This window comes from Glandiceps talaboti, chromosome 7 (genome assembly GCF_964340395.1).
Source record: "Glandiceps talaboti chromosome 7, keGlaTala1.1, whole genome shotgun sequence".
NCBI lineage: Eukaryota > Metazoa > Hemichordata > Enteropneusta > Spengelidae > Glandiceps > Glandiceps talaboti.
In genome coordinates, this window is record NC_135555.1 from 27,725,521 (window position 1) to 27,749,569 (window position 24,049).

The following is a 24,049-nucleotide window of genomic DNA, read 5'->3' on the forward strand; positions in this document are numbered from 1 at the left end:
ACAGTGTTCTGTGACATACATGTGCATAATTATCCATTTTTTCTTGATACAATCCAATTTGGCTGCCTGGCAGCCATTTTGTTGGCGCAGTTTTCATGTCCAAAGCCATAACTCAGACATGCTTGAACAGAGTAGTGATATCAAAAACAACCATATGAGGCCAAACAAGATTGACCAGGTTTGAAAATGACATGAGTTGAGATGCAGGTTCGTCAGCTCATTTTTCCTCCATCACATTTCACAGTAAAGACAAGATAAATACACCATTTTTTTCATTACTTATGTCGAGTCTTTGTATGAAGTTGTGGTTTCTGTGGTGATTTTTTACATTTTTAACCATATTATTGATCTATACCCAAAAACTGTGTTTTTTGATGATTTTCACTTAAAGCTATTTAACTTTTACAAACAGTTGAATATAGTCCTCTTTTCGACTTTAAATGAAAGCTATGTACATAAACAAAAAAACGGTCCTCCGGATTTTTTATTTTGTCTCTCATTGTCTTGTTATAATCATCCAAAGTTGTATTTTTGTGTTTTTTTTGCATAAATTACCGCTTTTCACACTTCTCAACGCAATATCTCTTGATTCCCTCAAAAACTAAACAATCCGGAGGAACGTTTTTTCGACACACTGTCTCCAAGTATTGTCTCCAAATTTGACACAGCTGGGACGTTCTGACACAAAGTTAAATAGCTTTGAACTTCACACAGTATACAAAATAAAGAACGCAGAAAAATGCTAATTTACACAATTGGACTCCTTCCGCCCAACAAAAGCTTTCAAATTCGACAGACATTGCAACAGCTTTTTTCTGTGACTTGCAAATATGTTACTCAATCCTTGCCATTTGGTTGTGTACGGTACTTTGCTACAGACATGAAGAAAATCGGGTATTTTAGGAGGGTCATGAAATGCTACAGATAGAAACGTGTTTGTTTCCCGCGATAAAGGTGTCATGTCATCTATTATTCATCTACGGGTGGAGACTTTGGTTTAATCTTTTAATACGGTACGCGTGCCGTTCTCGGCATTACAATAGTATACTTTCTGGTTTGGATTCGAAGCCCTTGCTCTACGCAGTTGGTGTTCGTGTTTTGACTCGAATATGGGCTACGTTCTGATTTGAAGCCATATTCCTGCTCATGTATTAGGCACATGAGGCATCGCTACGCAATTGTTGTTGGTGTATCGTTGAAGACACACAATAAAAAAAGTTAACCTTTTCCCTGAAATTAAATTTCCACACCACGACACCGTATGACATTGGGAATTTTATACAAATTGTAAGGAGTGTTACAAAACTACGGTATAAATAATGGTCCTTGACGAACTCACGTCAACAGTTTTTCTTCCACTGCGAGTGACGTTTAATGATACTCGGAGTCGTAGCAGACATTACCTCAATTATTTAAACTACTTGTACCTTCAAAATCTCCGTTTTATAACTTTAATAGCCTTGAGGATCGCTCGGTGCCAAATTCTTCAGACAGCGTCATCGTAGACGCAAATAAACAACGCTACGCACGTATACTACTACAGTACATGTTACTCGGTGTCGACGTGTCTCAAAAGTTCACGAAGGATCGAGCCGTGATAAGCCGATCGTTAGAGTGTGGTTGCCACAATTTATAGGACCTTAAACCTAATAATATAATATAGTATATGAAGAGGACGTTGTCAAAATCCACGCGAAAGTTCAAAGCTAGTCTACGGCCACGTTCTGTGAAACTTACAGAAATGTAATACCTGGAAATCGCCGATGCAATGTCACGCATCTGACGTGAACTCTCAAGTCTAGCAGATAGCGTGGTTCATTTTCGATTCGCCAACGTGTTGATTAAATCGTTTTATTTTTGTAAACATCAATTTTTTTTCGATCGGCTAAAACAATTAGCCTGCAATACTGTTAGATATTCGAGATTTGTATGTTTTTTTTTACATGCATGGTACTTGAAAACCGTCATCTATCGCCATCGCGTCGGGTACACTTGAAGGCTGTAGTGCAGTGTACTATGTAGGCCGCTTTACTGTAACGTTTTTAGCCAATGCACTGGTCAAAATCAACGTGTATAAGTCCGTGTTCAAAGGAGGTATTTTTTACTTTTTATTGGTTATAACCAAATTTATCGAGTTTGATTGGTTTTGTACAACAACACAGCTAAGAGATAATGTCACGTCAGTCATTGCACAGAGGCCTACGAGCTATGGCTCATTTGCATATGAAAAGACACTCTTCTGTCACCAACGTTCCTGTCAATCTTCTTTACGTATGCAAATCCTTGTACATAAACATTCAGGAATGAAACCATATAAAACACACATAGCCTTAGAGTTCATGTCATTTTTTTCATTTCAAATTTATTAATGGAAAAAATAAACGATTTTCAAAAAATCTTTTAACCAAATGATGCCACATACCATGAAGCTTCATAATGAGTAAAAAAAAAAAAAGGCCAAAATTCACCAACGAAACTGCATCTCATCCTATTAAACTGCCAGTTCCTTAAAACCCAATCATAGCGGGGACTGTCATTTTCAATGACTTGTTTATAGGGATATTGTGTCATCAGTCATCAGTCCGATGACACATAGACATATAGGTAATTGAAGACATCACTGTCCAAAGTCGGGAGTATTAACTTGGCAGAATAACCAGGAAGACTAAATACTAAAAGGGTGGTATGTTTACATATTTTTCCCAGTGCATATTGCGTGTGTCTAGACACCTTGTCAGCAGGCATACACTGATGGGTATACGTACACATGTATTTCAATATAAAGATCTTCAAAATAATGATATGAGAAAACTAAATTTTTGGGGACATGTTCCAACACCATCCAACACCATTTTTAGACAGTGACAATTTGTAATTGAAATTGGAAACTGATATTCTAATTTCTTGAGTACGAACCAACTACCGTACCTCATAACATGTTATACCAAATTAATTGCACTGCCAAGAGTGTAGGCATTCGGTCGATAGTTGCATAACTTTGAAAACACCAAAATCATTAGATATATGACAAATATTTCTACAGTGGGTTACAGATTATGTGGTGTTTTTGACAACAGAATCAGGAAAACTTGGTTCAAAATCATATGTAACGTCAGTCAGTCATGTCTCGGTTTAGGCTTTCTAAGTACCTAGTACATACGTCCACACAATCTGGAGTAGGTTGTGAAATGTCATTGATTTTTCCCATTATTTGACAGTATTGGTTAAGACTGTTTTATGATTGATTAAGCTTGTTGTATTTCCAAATTCAATGTCTGATCTCAGAAAATAGTCAACAAATTTTGAAACGTTAAACTTTGGAATGACTTTGATATGTTTTCACAAACCCAAATTTGAATAAAACAGCTATTTTCAGATGTTGACATGAGTGACACATCAGATAATCAAAGACACAACTAATTGACAGAAAACATTCAATTTGTAGCACAAGAAAATTTTGATTTCATAAAGGAATGTAGCAACTGGTAAGACAGTTTGATTCAACTGATGAACATAGAAACATTTTGATTGGCAGAGTACATCATTTACACGTACACACATGTCAGCTTACATTTGGGCAAAATGGCTCTGTCTGGATTTAAACTTCTAGGGCTAGTGAAGTGTGTACAAATGATGGTATGAAGACAATCATTTTTATGCGTAAATTTATTTGATAACACATAAAATATGCAAGATTTGACATCTTGCTTTGGATCATGACAGGCGAAAACTGGTCCGTCTAAGTGTATTTGACATTCTGCCTTGGTGAAAGAAATGAAGACATAGTCATGCCAAATTTACGTCCCTTATACACAGCTCGAAGCGTACACAGTGTGTTCAAGTGTTTAAATCATACATGGCGGCCAAAGCTTGTCACATTGTTGGGGACCGGTCAGCCCGGGGGGTGGGGGGGGGGGGGTGTCATCCTGTTTTTCAAATTGACAGTGTGTGGGGAGAGGGGGGTCATGCTGTTTTGAAAATTGTGGAATGAGGGAGGGGGTATTGTGTTTTGGATTGTGATAGAAGAAAAAAATGTGTGTGTGTGTGTGTGTGTGTGTGTTACTAAATAACTTAAAGTCAAAACTGCTAAACCGATTGCACCTGCAAGGCCAGGAGGTCCATAGACTATTAGATTAAAATATCAGATGATGTTATGTCTACTACAAGTTGAATGATCTTGACAATTATGGACAGTGTTTTTGGTAAGTTTGTTAGAAAATTGAAATTCTAATTGCCTCAAAATTATTTTAGATCCCTAGTTTATTTCATTAATCATTAAAATTTTCCAGGGATAAAGCTGTAAGACACTGGAATTATTTATAGCCAACCTCAAAAATTCTTTTTTTTTTTCTTTTTTTTTGTGTATTTCCCAGTCATTATTTTTCTGAGATTTTGTGTAATTTTCATAACAGTAGATTTTTTGTAAAATGGTGACTATGGTATAAAAGTACACTATTTTACCAACTTTCTGTGTAAAATGTGTTTTATAGTGCAACATCATATGAAACCACTAACCACTTTATTACATCGCTAGAACAAAACTGCATAGTGAAGAGCTGAACAACTGAACCACTTCTACATGTTACCAAAATAACAAATAAAAAGAACAGCGAGCTATTCTGACTGATAGGTCGCTTGCTTATTTTTTCAGTGAATTATCTTGTCATCTTAAGCCATCTTTAACTGTAGGAGATTAGGGTAGTTAGCTACATTTACCAAAAATAATGTCACAACTCAAAACATCACTCACAAGGGTGAAAATTGATAGTACCATCCGACAGCTGTCAATAATCTGTATAGATTGTTGCAAAAGATTATTGCAAAATGTACATATGGGGGGGGGGGGGGGTGACTTTCACTGTAGCTGGGTTCCAGCACAGTCATGCTGACCCTGAACACTGAGAGCAATCTAAAAGTGATGTCACTCCACAGGTGAATAAAAGTACAATAATGTGTTAGAACATTGTAAACATATGTTTACATTACATTGTTCTTGTTTTGTCCTTCAATTTTGAATCAACTACAAAGTGTTTTTCTTCTGCTTCTAGTGTTATTATCACAACTGAACTGAGGTTCAGTAGTGCTATATACATGGTGTGTGTGTGTGTGTGTGTGTGTGTGTGTGTGTGTGTGTAAGACTTAAACTCAAAAACTGCCAGACTGATTGCCTTGGTATTTAGTAGGGACATTACTTGTGGTATCTAGTTGAGAATTGTTCAAAGCAAAATGATCGCATCACAGGTGTACGATTTGGGTCAAAAATGTCATTTTGGGTAAAAAAAAATTAAACTAAAAAACAACTGGGCAGATTGGTCTTATATTTGGTGGGAATGTTCTTAGGGATATGTAGTATAAGAATTGTTCATGACATGATGATTACATTAGTAATATGCAAATGAAATATAAAAGTGTCTTTTGTCAAAAAACTTCAATATCAAAAGTACTTGGTTGATTTTGCAGAAGGTTGTTATGGGGATGGAGGGATGCAGATCAAGGGATATTAATTACATGATGATCCCAAGAGTGATATGCATATTAGGGCTGAAAACATAATGTCTTTTGTCAGATTTCTCTCATCAATATTAAGCCAGATAGGGTTGTTCAGAATTTTTATTGTTTTATTGATCTCATTAAATCACTACAAAATTTATGGGATACTTAACATAATGTAAAAATGGCATTGTAGCACAACTATAGAATTTTTAAAAATGTTTACCAACATGCTGATCCATGCTAGGTATAGGTGTTCATTTGCTGAATGACTATCCAGTTGCCTATCCAACCCCATTGTTATCTTTGCGATATATGTGATCATTTGGCTTAGGCTATGGGTGTGGTCTTGTTGCTAAACATATTTGGATACACTTTTTCGTTCACTTGTCTATGAATCCCTGTTGTTATCTTTGCAATATATGTGACCATTTTGCTGTTGCTATGGGCGTGGTCTTGTTGCTATGCATATTTGCAGACACTTTTAAAATATTTGTTCACTTGTATAAGAATCCCTGTTGTATTTGTGAAATACACCACCGTTTGGCTGTTGTTACGGGTGTGGTCATGGTTACTATGGCCAATTGTGTCAAAATATTTTGAAGAAAATCTGCAGAATAACACCTATAGAAACATCTAACAAAGTTTCAGTCTCATTGCATGTAACAAAGAATTCAAAATCGGAACAGTTGCAGGGCAAATTGCTAGATCTAGCACTTCGCCACTTTTTGACAAAGTGCTAGATCTAGCACTTAGCGAAGTGCTAGATCTAGCACTTTGTCAAAAAGTGGCGAAGTGCTAGATCAAGCACTTCAAAAAGAGTGGCAAAGTGCTAGGTCATCGGTAAATATGTCATGTTATACCTAATGGACATATTATTGCTCTCAGTGTAAAATGTTACTTCCCGTGTTTAACGACCTTAGAGTTTGATTTTCCGTATGTTTTTCGTCTGTTTTGCTAATGCACAACCAAGTTTCTACTTCGTAATTTTTAGTAACGTCCAGTTTTGTATTTTTCTGATGTTCTATGTGGCGAAAACTACAGCACATGGTCGTTTCGGGACTACGTTTCGTACTCCGTAGTTGAGCATAAGAGGAATAAATTTCACATTGAATTTCACGTATCTTCAGAATTACGAAATTGTTACAAAATTTGGTATTCTTTGTTTTCAGCTGAAAAGTCCTATTCAAATCATAAGATTTTTAAATGACCAATCCTATGACAACATAGTAGTAGTGGGGGGGGGGGGGGATTGATGCCCTTCGATGAAAGACTTAAGTTTTCAGTTTCACTTCTTTAGAGTTAATATATAATATGTTTACAAACGCCTACAAATGAAAGTGTTACATCCCCATACTATTTCAAAAAGACACTCGTATATATTAATTAGGAATACTAGTATATATTAATTAGGAATACTGATTAGAAGTTAGAAGATTAATTGGTTATTAGTTATTAATTGGGTGCAAATTATAGGATAAAGTCTAATCTAAATGCCAGCGAAAAGAAGAGTGCCTTCTTGAAGTAATATTGGGATACTAAATTTTGTTTGTAGTTTGTTCAAGTGAATTGTTGAACTTAGTGTCTAGCTATAAACTTATTTATGTTTCATTTTGAAATCTAAAGTTACTGTATTGCAATTTTAAGTTTCTAAAATGTAGGGGAGAAATACTGTTTTCATTCTGGCTTTTCTTGGTTGAATGATAAAATTAGAACATCATATTTTGTGAAGTGTAGCCAGGATTCTATATAATGGTTCATTATAGTTTCTGTGAATTTGGATTTTGGGTTTTCACGAAATGAGTTGTTTTAACTTAGTGATAGTGTTTTGATCTTTATGTTAAATCAACTTTTTTCTTTTACATTTTCCAAAAGAAGAGTTGAGGAGTTGCTTGTTAACCGTGTTTCCCTAACTTGTGGTTTTTTGTGGACAAACAAATACCCCTCCTGGTAGAAAGAGGATTAATTTAACCCACCCCACCCCTCACTTTTAAGGTTTTGACTTGTATGACCAAACTTAGTTTTAACAAGTAGAACTTTGTATCAGGTTGTCGTTTATATAATAAACTTGATAGCATAAAAATAGTTTCGCTAGACAAATTCCATTGTCTATTCTTAGCATTGGGATCTATGCTTCAGGTAGAAATACAAAAGTGTCTTGGGCCATAACTATGATATTTTGCAATATTAGCAATTTCATAGTTTTAATTAAGTTTTAATGACAGCTTAACATTTGAAACTTGCATTTTTAAGATATAGCCTAATTACTGAAAATCATTAATAATACAAATGGTCAAAACTACTAGCCATATTATCAAACTTTACATGACACATGCACTTTGTTATCGTCAATGTATGTACCAAATTATATCGAATTTGAAGAGTGCATTCTTAAGATATAACCTAATTACCAAGAACCCTTAATTATGTAAATAGCTCATTAATATTCTGGCAATGTTCACCAAAACCTAAACAGTTCTAGCCATTACCCCAAAGAATATGTGCACCAAATTTCATTTGAATTAAGCGAGCCGTTTTGAGAAAACAATGTCTCAGTGACACAGACACACAGACTTTTCATCCCTAATATGTAACATAATTCTTTACGGAAGGTAAAACTGTTAATATTAACTTTTTTTTTCATTTACCAGGAAAGATATGCTGACATGCCGGAACCCAGGTTTTTATATGGGTCACATTACTCAACTCCAGGCTTTGTACTTTTCTACTTAGTCAGAGTAGCTCCTGAATATATGCTATGTTTACAGAGTGGGAAATTTGATCAGCCTGACAGAATGTTTCACAAGTAAGTTAAGATTATTTACTTATGAAGTAAAATTAGGCCAAATAAAAAAAGGTGTTTGGTTCTGGTTACCCAACCCCACCTAGTTTTTCACGCCGACCCTAAACTTTTTTTAGCTCCGCTGTCAGCGAAAGCTGAAAGCATAGCTTTAGGTATAGGTGGGTTTAGAGTAAAGAGGTATAAGTGAATCATAGGTGTCCGTCAACTTTATATATTTTCATCATCTTCTCCGAAAGTGACAGTCAGAATACTTCGATATTTGGTGTGCATGTCCCTTGGGGAAGGCTATACAGATTTGTTCATGCCAAGTTGATCTGTGCCATTTGCAATTTTTTATGATTTTTTTTTCAAAAATGATATTTTCATCATCTCCTCAAATACTACTTGTCAGATTGCTTTGATATCTGGTGTGTTGATGCACAGAGGGTAGCTTACTCAGATTTGTTAATTTCAAGTCAGCACATCTTCTTTTCTAATTTTGATGATTTTTTTTGTAATTTAAAAAAAAATTAATATGTTAATGAGCATTGTGACCGAGGCCATATTGGAAATCAGTCCATGAGACTTTAAGTAAACTGCCACTTTTCAAAAGACACTATTGACGTCAAAGAAGCAATGTAATATGTGCTATAGTCATAATTCTACGCATTGTGTGCCCAAATGACAAGTGTTTGTTAGTCCCCCCGCTGGACGAAGTCCGGATGGGGACTTATGGATTGGGTTCTGTCTGTCCGTGCGTCCGTGTGTCCCTCCGTCCGTCCGTCTGTAACCATTTCTTGGAGATGCCTTGGCCGATATTTTTCAAACTTGGTACAGGGGCAACATACTATGGCATACATATGCGTGTCAATTTGTTTTATGATACAATCCAATATGGCCACCTAGCAGTCATTTTGTTTGCGAATTTTCCCTGTCCAAAGCCATAACTCAGACATGCTTGAACAGATCTCATTCAAAGTTGCTATTAGGACAGTGTTATATGATATACATGTGCATATCCATTTTCGTCGTGATATGATCCAATATGGCTGCCTGGCAGCCATTTTGTTTGTGAATTTTCCATGTCCAAAGCCATAACTCAGACATGCTTGAACAGATCTCATTCAAAGTTGGTATTAGCGCAGTGTTCCCTGACATACATGTGCATGTCCATTTTAGTTGTGATACAATCCGATTTGGCTGCCTGGCAGCCATTTTGTTTGCGAATTTTACATGTCGAAAGCTATAACTCAGACATCCTTGAACAGAGTAGTGATATCAAAAGCAACCATATGAGGCCAAACAACATTAACCAGGTTTGAAAATGACAACATAAACTGCCAGTTCCGTAAAACCCAATCATAGCAGGGACTGTGTCATTTTCAATGACTTGTTCGAAACAGGGTTGTCAACTTCAAATCCAAATTCCGCACCCCTTCTACATAATCAGCCAGTCTGCAACACCCTCATTTGCATACAATCTATCCTTCAGATTGCGACCGTTACACTTTGAATGGCTGCTAACGGGCCTTATTTTTGGGTATTTTCAACTCGTCGTAGCTTTCACTAGAGTCCACCACTTTTACCTCCCGTAAGGGTACAGGAGGTATTAAAAGGGGAATGTCTGTGTATCTGTGTGTCTGTCTGTGTGTCTGTCTGTTTGTGTGTCTGTGTCATCATTTTCTAAAAATCGGCTGGCTCAATTGTAATGAAATTTGGGATATATAATCTTTAGGGAAATGGCTAGACCTGATTAGGTTTTGAGCCAGATCTGTTAATGTTTAATTAGAGAAATTTGCATATTAATGAAATCAACTAATTATGCAATATCTTAAGTCTGCATACTTCAATTTCAATATAATTTAGTATATTCGTTAAACATAACAACATACATTTGTCCTATAAAATTCGTTGATGTACCTTACAGCGTTAATGAATAATTTGCATAATTAATTATTTTTGGTAATTAGGCTATATCTTAAGAATGCATCCTTGAAATTCAACATAATTTAGAACATACGTTAACCATAAGAAAACACATATGTCATATCAAGTTTGTTGATGTACCTTACAGTGTTAATGAATAATTTGCATAATTAATGATTTTCGGAAATTAGGCTATATCTTATTAAAACTGCATACTTCAATTGCAATACAATTTAATACATACATTAACCATAACAAAGCGGATATGTCCTATAAAACTTTTGATATAGCTTACAGTTTTAATGAAAAATTTGCATAATTAATGATTTTAGGTAACAAGGTTGTATCTTAAAAATGCAAGCTTCAAATTTCGTATAATATGATACATATATCAACCATAATAATATGCACCTGTCTTATGAAGTTTGTTGCTACAACTTTTACCTTTAACCCTTTGAACCCTAAGCTCCCCAGCGTAACGTGACGTATATCGTGAGCTCCCCAGGGTAACTGTTCCGAAATATATTCTTTCTGAAATCATATTTGTCTGCCCGTATATATTTTTTTAGATGTGTAAACATGAATAAATGATAAATAAATGATAAAAACTGACTGTCTAACCTATAGGGGAGGGAAAAATGAGCTCCAGTATGTCCCCTTCCATGCATTGCCACACCCCCTGCCACGCCCACCTCCCCTACCACGACCCCCTCCCTCTGCCACACCCTCTGCCAACAGGTGCTGGGTCTAAATTATTATCGTTTGAAACATTTGAAGTAGCTGAATCAACGTGGCAGAAATCGCCGTTTACACTAGAATGCTCACTTGATAAATCACTATCATGGCCATAATTGTTACCGTGCACATTTTCCTCATCCCAACTCAACACATCTTGCAGCACTTGAGCATTTGTAATACATCTACGAGGCATTTTTGAAGAGCGATGTCCGATAAAGTAATACACAGCGACGTTAACAATGGCGGCACTGTACGTCATCACTATGTTTGGATGCCAAACACGTGTAGTAACGAGCTGTTTGATTGGCTGTTATATTGCTAGGCGATACGGCCGGTATACCGGCCTTTCGGATATAAAGTCAAACTCCAATAGTAGGGAGGCCCACACACGATAAATGTACATGCACTGCGTGCTCATCTATTTTTGAGTGAGGTTTACAGCAAGAAATAATTCATAAATTGGCGTTTTTCTTGCATTTTCAGAATCTACACAATTTTTTCTATTTGGGCATTAAGATATTTTTACATTGACATCTGAAATTATTAAATTACAGCTACTTTGAAAGTACAATTTTGTCCGTTTTCAGTAGCGCGCGTACACTGTATTACGTGACGGTCACGTTATTTGCTAAAAAACGTTCTGAAGGGGTGCCAAAGGTCATAACAGTAAATATAGTATGCTTGCTTTGATTTGTTCTCGCAACGTCAGTTTTCAGTCTACAGCCAATCAAATTAGTTCTTTTAAAAGTACTTGGCGTGAATAAGACGATACAACAGGGTTCGGCCATTATCGTTAACGCTGTAGACCGTCTGTACGCGCCGTAAAAACTATGAAATTTCAGGTGATTATGTTTTCCAGGGGTTTCTTTATTTCAATATGCACCCCCTACAGTTTGAAAATTTATGATTAGTATTACATTTGTGTGAAATTTCAATGGTATTCGACGGAAAATGTACGCGCGATTACAATTTGAACTTGGGGATCACCGTCGAGGCCAGCGCCTCCAGCAGTACACACTAGATGTTGACCCAGGCGTGGTGTTAGTGAACCGAGGTTTCAACGATGAACTATGTCGGTAAGTTTTGTTCCGTTTACAGTAGTTTACGTGACAAGTATGATATTTTTTACTGTTTTCTTAAATTGGTCACTATTTCCGTATAGGAATTAATCACTGTGTGTGGTATTTATATTGTGACTGTCAATTCTAATGCCGTCAGATCTGAAAGGATCGTGTAGTGTTGTTGTAACCGGAAGTAACAATAATTCGTTCGAACTAAAATGTCATCTATACAAAATCCCGTTCAAGGCGAATATTGTAACCAAATAATGTTGATGTCATTTTAAAACTGTTGTATTTAAAGCAACTAATAGTTATTGATTTGCCTTTTGACGCTTCCTTGGGTCGAGTCAATAACGTAAACAGATTGACGTGACATTTGACGTTGGTGGCGATTTTGCTAAGTTCTTGTACTTATATAAGTGGCAGATGCTAATTTTTATAATGATTGTTTATAATATATTTATGTGTTCTTGTTAGCGTTATAGTTGAATGTTTTCATCTTACTATACCCATTATGTAATAAAAGTAAATTAATATCTCAACTGACATTTATGATTACTGATTTCCACACATACAAATTTCAATGCGCTATCTTTACATAAAATTATTGATGTGCAATTTATCACCATCTCAGTATCACAAATTTACTTCAGTTTGTCTCTAAAATTTAAATCAATTTTATCAGTATATTAAACGTTTATGAATTTGGCTGCTAAGATCTAAAGATAACTACTGAATTGTAAATTTAGATAAATTTATTTCATTTTCATTTTATTATAAAGTTAAAAGGCTAAAGTCTGTTGTTGTATGTAGTATGTATAAATTGTCGACATTAATAATTCTTTTGTTAACTAACCTGTATCACTGCAATATATGTATATGTATAAATAATTTCATAATTTATATTTTATTTTATAGATCAGTAATTTCATCGTCTTCGGAAACAGCTCGGCAGCAACCCCTAACAAATCATGAATTCCTTGAAATACATTACACAAGCCAGAATTTTGAAGAAACTTATAACCAGATCGAATGCACATGCATGAAAACCAAGCAAAGAGCTGAAAAAGCAAGTGACATTCTCCTTCTTTTGTTGGGCCATTTATCACCAGTGGATACCAGTGAGCGTAGTACAAAACAAATGCAGACAAAGGCCAAAAAGGTTCAACTTAAATATGAAAAGCTTGTTAAAGCATACAACAAAAGTAGGTCATCACCAAGTGGACTTCACCTGCTGCAGTCTCTACACAGTTTTCTTGTACAACCATTTGTGTGGTCAAAGCAAAGACTTGATGTTAAAGAGTCACATTCATATAGTCCGTGTAACGTTGATAGGGATGATGTTTCTGGCCATCTAATGGATTCCAATCCTCCAAGTTATGCTGAAGCAATGGCAGCAACTTCTCTGCGACATCAACTGTCATTTCAACCCCCACCTTATAGCGAACCAACCTGCACTTCTATGACAGGAGACTATCCATCAGCAACATTTTCTGGCCCAGCCCTACCAGAACCTACTCAAATTACTAGTTTCACACCTATGCGTACAAATGTATCTCATCATGTGTTGCGAAGTGGGCGATTGGTAAACAAGTCTCCATCAAAAGTACAATTAAAAGAAGAGAAAAGGGTGTTAGAAAAACAAGCAAAGATAGTAAAGAGGAAACTTAAGGATGTTGCCGAGGAAAAGAAAAAATTAGAATGTTTAGTTGGAGTAAAAATTAGAAATTTAATGCAAGAGAAACAAGAAGCACTAAATATTGTTGAAAAAACAACACAAAAAGCAGTAGAAAAGGCACACAGACAAGCAAGAAAAGAATTAAACAACCTTCACAAAAAGTTGGAAGTGAAATCAAAAGAAGCAGCAACATGGAAGGACACTGCTAACATTATGATGGATGTAGCAGATAGCAAAGAAAAACAAGTAAAGAAAGCTAAGAAGATCAAGACTGTTGTCAAAACTTTGAAAGTACAAAATCAGAATTTGAAGAAAACACTGAATAGAAGAGAGAAAGATATCCTTGATTTGAAAGAAAGAATAAAGTGTGCAGAAGTGAAAATGGATGAAGTCAGCGATAGAGAAAATGCTGCAGTTGTTTTCTTTGAAGGTATAGTGGATGAACTGGAGGCACAATTGAAAGGAAGACAAGATAAGGAAGAAATTCTACAGCAGAGAATATCAGAATTACAAAATATAGAAACACAAGATGGAGGGGTGTACAAACCAGAAGTGCGCCTTACCTATTATCACTTACTGACTTTGGGGGTTTCATCTAATATAATAGAGCCTGTTGTTAGATCTGTTTTGACCAATTTGACTAGCATCAATACAGAAAGACTTAAATTACCTAAAAGAACCACTGCACAGCGGATGAAAATTGAGGCTGGACACTTGGCAACAATAAAAGGACTAATAAACTGGTCGAATTCAGCTAACAAGAATATAGCTTACCAGAGTGATCACACAACAAAGGGACAGCTACATTGGTTGTCACATAAAATTATACTGAGTCCAAATGTAGGTGAAAGTAAAGACAGGGTGTTTTCACTGTCTATGAAATGAAACAGCAGAAGAGACTGTGTCTGATTTAGCAAAACATTTGTCAGACTTGCATTCAGTAGCCCAGGATATTGACATTAACCCTGACTTTGTACATTTTGGCCAGATCAAAACACATATGAAAGATAGAGCTATTGTAGAAACTAAAGTAACAAGATTGTTAACAGAGAAGAAAGAAGTGGACTTACAAGAACATGAACCTAACTGGGAGAATTTGTCTGACTCTGAGAAAGCCAAGAAATACAAGATTTTTGGTTTTACATGTGCTGCACACAAGTGTCAAAATGTAGCTGCAGCTATGAGCAAGTCAGCTTTAAACTATCTTAAGTACAAACAGTGTGGAAATAGAGGTATGATCGGTGCCCAAGCCCACATCTATGCAACAGATAAGTTACTCTGTACTGAAAGTAAGAAAGAGTATGCACAGGGAAAGGAGTTCAAAGGTTTTTCTCTTGCTCATGATGAACTTGATAACGATGCTCAGAAATTGTTCAAACCTATTGTTGGTAACAGGTTTCTGATATTCTTTCATAATGCAATACCATGCTTTGTTGGCCGTAACATGATTCAACTGTATCTCATGGATAAACGAGAACAGAAGGGGACTCTGAATAGACTTGAAACAGCAGTTAATGATGGTTACTTTGATAGGAATGTCATGGCGGAAGAAAGAGCCTATGGGATACTGTATTATGAGGTGTGCTTGCCCCTCATGGATATGGCTGTGAAAGTGAAAAACCCACTTGAAATGAATGTGTACTACCAACATATGTATGACAAGTTGATGGTGTGGAGTGAGGATGCCTCTTCCCTATTTGATGGATCAGCCAGTATGTGGCCTGACATAGAAAGGTGTCAAATGCTTACTCGGTACATAGAAGTCATCAGGCAACCACAGGATACAGACCAATGCGTTCGTGAGCTTTTGAAAGTGATGTGTGAAGCTGGTGCAAAGAAGTTGAAAGACCATGCAATGGAGCATCTAGCTGGTGGAGAATATGCCCAACCAACTCGAGAGGCTGAAATAGCAGCTAATCTTGTCGGAGATGCTACCAATCTATGCGTTGAACAAGACTTTGGCATTCTTGCACAACAGCAACATGTTGCACCTGCATCAAACCCTTTGACTTTACAGTGTATGGTACGTGCAAAGCAAGACGCACCTGCACAATGGCTTCAACAACAATCGTATGAGAAACAGATGAAATTATGTGCTGCAGCACGCAAAGGAGCGTCAGCGTTACGGAATAAATGGGGGACAAAAGAAACACAGTTAAAACGTCTGTATGAACAAGAAAAGCCTCGGCGTGAACAGAAGAAAAGAAAGCTGGCTATGGCAACAAGGAGAAGGGCAGAAAAAAGGAGACAGACAATGAGAAAGTTCAGAGATGGAAAATTTGTAACAAATGTAAGGAAACTAAATAACATGACATCTAATGCCTTATCAGACCAACTGCAGCTGTGGGCAAGTCTCGATGATTTAGATGTTCATGTAGAATCAGCCGAAAAATTGCGTGGACGAAGTAAATTGACCCGTGATAGGAAAAATCATCTTCTGAAAGAATTGATCATGAAAAACAACAATATCTTCAGTGATGCCATGAACGCTCTTCCATTAAGTATGTACATACAAAACCATAGACGTAATATATCTGATGTATCAACAGGTTCATCTGATGATGACTTACCATTGAGTGCTATTGCACAACATATAAACCGTGAAGATGAATCAGGTGATTCATCAGAACACTTACCATTGAGTGTGATTGCACAACATATAAACCGTGAAGATGAATCAAGTGATTCAACAGAACACTTACCATTGAGTGTGATTGCACAACATATAAACCGTGAAGATGAATCAAGTGATTCAACAGAACACTTCCCATTGAGTGTGATTGCGCAACATATAAACCGTGAAGATGAATCAAGTGATTCAACAGAACACTTACCATTGAGTGTGATTGCACAACATATAAACCGTGAAGATGAATCAAGTGATTCAACAGAACACTTCCCATTGAGTGTGATTGCACAACATATAAACCGTGAAGATGAATCAAGTGATTCAACAGAACACTTACCATTGAGTGTGATTGCACAACATGGTAAGTGCTCTGATGAATCAAGTGTTTCATCAGAGCACTTACCGTTGAGTGAACTGAAACAGCAGACATGTAATTATAATGTATACAGTGGGTCATCCGAGGAGGATGTCCAAAACATCAACTAATTTAAATAGTTGATGTACATAATTGCTGTTTTACTGCTGGTAAACTATACACTCATCGGTGTGTTCTCTGGTAAATCACTAGATTCACCTTCACAGTAGCCTTGTGAAATCACACCCATTGGTAGGTTACCATGAGTGAACGAATGAATGCCATGCTTGTTGAATAATGAACATTAAATGTTTGAAAACAGATTCCACTGTTATCGCAAACAGTACACTTATACCACAATTGGTACCACAATTTATCAACTCTGATCATTTGCATAATGTGACTTTATCAGTTTTATTGTATTGGATAACTATAGCCATACATCAATAGCTTTCCTGTAAATTAATTACTATACCTGATTTGGTACCACAATTTATGTAACAATATCTACAAATAGAAACATGCAGTCTAAGTGCTTTGATGTTTGTATATATTTTTATACTGCTAATTATTAGGGTTTTGACATTAGGTAGCTTCCAAGCGCAACTGAACGTGCTATGCAAAGGACAGTGGGATTGTTTGTAGTTACTGTAATACCTAATCTTGATAGAATAATCAACTCTAAAGGAACTTGGTAACTAAATGTGTTATTTGTGGTTACAATCAATGCGAGATTGTTTACAATTTAGTGATGGGTTCATATTTATTGCTGTATTTCCCATGATGCACCATTCACAACATTCAACATGACATATTTACAGGTGCTTTATTTCTTATTAAAAAATGACAATTTGATTATTGACCCCATAGCAACTTTGTGAAATGTTTCACCATGTCAAAATCATAACAACAATGTGATGAAGCAGTACAGATTGGAAATTTGACTTTTTATTGCAGATATCGCGAAATTGTGACAAAATTGATTTTTAGCATTTTTTAAATTGAATTTAACACACTAACTCTATTTCTGGTTGTGTGAGCTTTAATTATTTGTGATATCAATAATTTTGTAAACAGCTATGTGCAAATAAAACTGAGTTCACTTGTTCAGGTTGGAGTCAATGTATGTCTTAAATTGTCATGTTTTTATTTGCTACCCTGAAAAGTTGCCAAAAACTAAGTTTTTGTCAATTTTCAACTCAATTTATTCCATAAAGTTAATTTCAAGTATTTATAAACTTTACTTATTCTCAGTAAGGTTTACATTCTAAATGGATGTGACCAAAAAGAATAGACATTACACTTCCAGATTTTACTCCAGCAGTGGCTAAAATTGGCTATATTTACTGTGTAAAAGTTATTTTTATATCAAAATAATTTGCATAAATTTGCATATTTATATTCTAGCCACGAAATATAGATTGGAGTGATGTATTCATGCCAAGATACACTCATTTTGAAAGTTTCAGCATTGAAATAATGAAAATGAAAAAAATTGTGTATTTACCCAAAAATTATCTTTATACCTGTGTATAAATGATAGATTTTGTGATGTTTGCCCCAAAATAACTTTTTTTCCAAGTTGTTCAAACAAAAAGTTAGAACACATATAGACTAACATATAACAGTATTTTCATTATGAGGAATATTAACCTTGTGATCCCAGTAATTCAGATTTTATTAACTGTTAAAAAGTGAAGAAACCCCAAAATTACCCTTTTTTCCACTATGGGCCTCCCTACCAATAGGCCGGTATACCGGCCTTTAGGGTTCAAAGGGTTAATGAGTATTTTGAATAATGTACGATATTCAGTAATTATGCAGTATGATACACTCTTACATACATTACCCTAAGAAAGCACGTTTGTCCAAAAACAAAGCCTGTTACCATTGTTTGTTTTTTTAATTTAATGAGTTATTTGCATAATTAGTGATTCCCTTACGGGAGGCATTCAGTTTAAATCTGGTAGATACTGTAAATGCCTAAACCTCAACTGACATCTCTTCTTTTGTGCCAGCAAAAATAAATTATGGAATTACATTTAGGAATACCGATTTTCCGACGAATTCGGGACGCATACTTGAGGCCCTGAAATTTCAACCCGGTTTTTCGCTCATACTTTCCTTAATACGGACCAGATAGTTTACAAATTTCACAAAAAGGTGGATTTTTATGTGTTTTAAATAACCATGGCAAGTAAATTTAGTAGGATCCTTGTGTAACGGTCCCGACCGTTCAAGAATTTTCAGGAGAAAACGACTGATTTGACCCGGAAGCTGAAGCTGACCTCGTTTGACTGGGCAATTTTCCACAGCAAGCAGCAACACGGAAGTTCTTGTTGTCGTGCAATTTGGAGTGACAGTGAACCAGAATGAAGACAACTTGCATAAGCAAGGCATGCCTAGGCATGCGGTTGAAGTTGTGCAAGAGCAGTCTCACTGCGGACAGTGAATTGACCAAACTTTGTTTACATGTAAACGACATGAATGTGTCTTGCCATTTCCAAATGCAAATATTTGGCAAGTAAAAATAATTAAAATAATTACAACTTTAATTTGGCGTCATACTTTGCATTATGTTTTGTGTATCTTTCCCCGTTTTACATGTAAATCCGAAAAGGTTCTCTCTGGTCATGTCAGTGATCATACCGGGACTGCTTTGAGTACGAGCGAGGTGAGGCATATTGATGTATTTTGTTGAGAATTATAAATATTGCGAAATGTCAAGTACAATGTTTAAATACAATGGAATGATGAAAAAAAATTGTCCGATTCTGCTGACAGGTGCCGGTCACAAGAAACTCCATAAATTAAAATATCAGACGATGTTATGTCTACTACAAGTTGAATGTTGTTGACAATTATGGAGTGTTTTTGGTAAATTTGTTAGAAAATTGAAATTCGAATTGCCTCAATTATTTTAGATCCCTAGTTTATTTCATTCATCATTAAAATTTTCCAGGGTTAAAGCTGTAAGACACTGGAATTATTTATAGCCAACCTCAATCCTTTCTTTTTTTTTGTGCATTTCCCAGTTATTATATTTCTGAGATTTTGTGTAATTTTTCATAACAGTAGATTTTTTATAAAATGGTGACTATGGTATAAAAGTACAATATTTTACCAACTTTCTGTGTAAAATGTGTTTTATAGTGAGACATCATATGAAACCACTAAAACAAAACTGTATAGTGAAGAACTGAACAACTAAATCACTTCTACTTCTACATGTTACCAAAATAAAAAATAAAAAGAACACTGGAGCTATTCTGACAATAGGTCGCTTGTTACATATTCAAGAAAAAAAATAAGACTGAATGCCTTCCGCAAGGGCAAAGTTTTGAGATTGTCGTTCCTACAGACAATTGTTGGAATACAACAGAACATATGCAATAAGTTATTTTTTCTCATTGATTGCTATTTGCCCATTGCTGTTAGTGATCTCTTGGCCAACCACAACATGTAATGTGAAGCTTTATAGAACATTGTAGCATAGCACTCATCGTAGAAAGAGTTTTAAAAGCCAAAAAAAGAGAGTTGTTTCTGGTCAGCACCCATCACTTAAATACCCCCTTCCCGCATTAATAAAAAAATTCACATTTGTCCCGCCAATTCAGTCTACAGATGAAAGGGAAAACACAAATTAAAGTAACTCTCCTTACATTAATTGCCACTGGTGAAGACAACTGCAAAACTAATCACGAACTAGTTTATGACATCTGCCCCCATACAGACTTGCTGCAAAGTACTAAATAAAAAGAACAGTAACTGCAATGATAAGTAGATTGATTAACATTTGTTGAGAATGTAAAAAAAAAAAAAATTGTGTCGCACCACTTTAGACAACATTTCCTGACCAGACACTATTTTTTCCTTTTTAGTGGCTCACCAAAATATGTCAATAACTTATTAAAACTAAATGCTATATCACTAATATTTTCAGGACAAGTGTGCTTTGGTATTGCAAATGTATGTATCAAATTGTATTGAATTTGAAGAGTGCATTCTTGAGATATAGCCTAATTACTAAAAACAATTAATTATGTAAATTGTTCATTAATATTCATGGGATGTTTACCAAAACCTAATCAGTTCTTGCCATTACCCTACGGAATTCGTCTGCACAATGTCTTTTTTTAGAAAAAGGTGATACAGACAGGTGCGCACACACACACACACGGACACACAGACAGACATTTCAACCCTACTACAAAACCTTCCTTATAAAAGGTAAAAATCATGAAGTCTTGCAAGAAATAGTAGATGTGGAAACTGACATCAACTGAAAAAGACAATATGAAACTGTTCTTTCAATCTGTAATGGCTGTGCATCTGATGAGGAGAAGCTAATTAAACAGACCATATGGAAAACAATGGAAAACATAACTACTGGAAATAGACACTCATGTATGAAAAAAATAAATTAAAAAAAAAAAAAAAAAATTCCCACCTGTTTTAAAATTGAATGTAATCGGAACCACACAATTGTTTTTTACGCCCTACAAATGTTATTATATCTCCCCATCACCCCAACCCCAAGCTATGTTCAACCAGATTTAAACTGAATGCCTTCTATATTAAAGGGTGATATTAAGTATTTTGTTCCTACACATACTAATTGCTGGAATGCAACAACCTGGTTGTAGTAGGCTATTAGTACATGATATACCCTTGAATCGGCAAAAAGGTGTGCCAAACTATAAGAAATTTTAAATGTGTGTAAACTATGATTATTTATTTATTATTTATATGTACCGTTTGTATTTAGTTACTTCCCATATATATTTGTCAGGACCATGGAGTAGTTCAAAGTGAACTATTTCATTGCCATTACCCTATGGAATTCGTCTACACAATGTCGTTTGAATTGAGCCAGTCGTTTTTAGCACAACTGAACTTGTTCAGTAGTGCTATAGGGATCGCCCGGCGTCTGTCTGTCTGTCTGTGTGTGTGTGTGTGTGTGTGTGTGTGTGTGTGTGTAAACAACTTAAAGTCAAAAACCGCTGAACCGATTGCCACGATATTTGGTGGGTCCATTACTTTGGGTGTCTAGTTGGGAAATTGTTCAAATCAAAATGATCGCATCACAGGTGTGTGATTTGGGTCAAAAAATGTGATTTTTGGTCAAAAAACTTAAACTCAGAAACTACTGGGCAGATTGGTGCGAAATTTGGTGGGAACATTCTTAAGGTGGTGTAAAGTAAGATTTGTTCATGACGGGATGATTCCATCAGTGATACGCAAATTAGGGCTAAAAATGTGTCTTTTTGGTTAAAAATCTATAATTCTAAAACTACTGAGCAGATTGGGCTGAAATTTAATGGGAATGTATCTAGGGATGTATGGACGAAGAAATGTTAAGCTTACCATGATTCCATGAGTGATATGCAAATTAGGTGTAAAAATGTTCATTTTTGGTCAAAAACTTATATCTCAAAAAGTACTTGGTCAATTAGTCTGAAACTTGGCGAGATGTTTCTGAAACTGTTATTCTGCAGATTTTCTTAAAAACATTTTGACAAAATTGGCCCTAGCGACCATGACCACGCCCTTAGCAACAACCAAATGGCAGTATATTTTGGTCAAATAACAACATCATCTGGTAAGCAAGTGAGTAAACATTCAAAAAATGTATGCAAATACCCTAGCAACCATGACCACGCCCATAGCAACAGCCAAACGGTGGTGTATTTCACAAAGATAACAACAGGGTTTAATAGATAATTGAATAAACATCCAAAAAATGTATGTAAATTTGCATAGCAACAAGACCAAGCCCATAACAACAGCCAAATAATCACGTATATTGCAAAGATAACAACAGGAATAGAAAGACAGATGAATTAACATTCAAAAAATGTATGCAAATACCCTAGTAACCATGACCACGCCCATAGCAACAGCCAAACGGTGGTGTATTTCACAAAGATAACAACAGGGTTTAATAGACAATTGAATAAACATTCAAAAAATGTATGTAAATTTTCCTAGCAACAAGACCACGCCCATAGCAACAGCCAAATGATCACGTATATTGCAAAGACAATATCAGGAATTCATACACACGTTAACAAAAACATACACAAATGTATGCAAATATATCTAACAACATGACCACGCCCATAGCAACAGCCAAATGATAGCATTTATCGTAAAGATAACAACATGGTTGGATAGGCAACTGGATAGTTATTCAGCAAATAAACACCTATTGTTAGCATAGACTAGCATATGGATAAACATTTTTAAAAACTACAGTTGTGCTACAACGCCATTGGCGGTATTTTTTAGAAAAAGGTGATACAGACAGATGCGCACACACACACACATGATACATGTAGGAGAGCATTTTTGTATTAGTGATAGTTACTTTTTGTATTGTTATTAATTATGTTATGTTTGCAGCAAAAATAAATTAAATTAAATTGAATTAAAAAGGCGTGTGGTTTGGTATTGAATTTGCAGTGTTTTTGCCTTTGATTTTCTGCCTGAGCCGTTTTTTGCCAGTTGATTTTATTGCTTACAATAGACTCAACTAATTCCCATCAGTGGGATTTCTCCTTCTGGAGTAAATATGTTAGTGTTTGTTGAAGGGTTGGTGAGTATATGAGTGAATGTTGCACAAGTGTATTAACTCTGATATTAGTGTTTGTTGGTAAAGTTGATGACTGTAATATGTTTGAATGTCTGTTGTATCAGCAAGGATGTAAGTGTTGGTTTGTAAGGTTAATAATGAATGCATGAATGTCTGTTGCAGTTGTCCCCCTCTCCACCTGGATATCTTCAGTTAGTCAAGGCAGATCCATGACATACCAAAAACAGAAAAGAAAAGAAAAAAGCGTAAGATATTGAGATCATGGCTTCAAACAAAGCACCTTGGATTGTTACTCTTCGTTTATTTCTATAAAAGTTGAAATAATTATATGAAAGTTGTAAGAATTTGACATCCAACCAATTTCTAATCAAACTAAATTGTGTATGTGTGTGCATCGTTTTGAATGAATGAATGTATGTATGTATGTATGTATGTATGTATGTATGCATATATGTATGTATGCATGTATGTATATGTATGTATGTATGTATGTATGTATGTATGTATGTGTGTACGTACGTACATACGTACGTATGTATGTATGTATGTATGTATGTATGTATGTGTGTGTACGTATGTATGTATGACTGTAGTATGTATGTGTGTGTGTGTACGTACCTACGTATGTATGTATGTATGTATGTATGTATGTATGTGTGTGTGTGTATGTATGTATGTATGTATGTATGTATGTATGGATATATGTATGTATGTATATTTATTTGATTGATTAAATGGTCATTGAACCTTTTTCTGCACAATGACATATCTGTGTAAATACATATAGTTAATATG

The 24,049-nt window shown here is 35.5% G+C and overlaps 1 protein-coding gene across 8 annotated transcripts in view; it reads left to right on the top strand.

Annotated features, from left to right (window-relative positions):
• Positions 1-24,049, top strand: part of LOC144437164 (protein FAN-like) — a 288,538-nt gene that overhangs the window by 84,468 nt on the left and 180,021 nt on the right. For all 8 annotated transcript variants that reach the window (XM_078126034.1, XM_078126037.1, XM_078126040.1 and 5 more), the window contains one exon: positions 8,142-8,296. In XM_078126034.1, the coding sequence (XP_077982160.1) occupies positions 8,142-8,296 (155 nt within the window). The remainder of the gene's footprint in view (positions 1-8,141; positions 8,297-24,049) is intronic.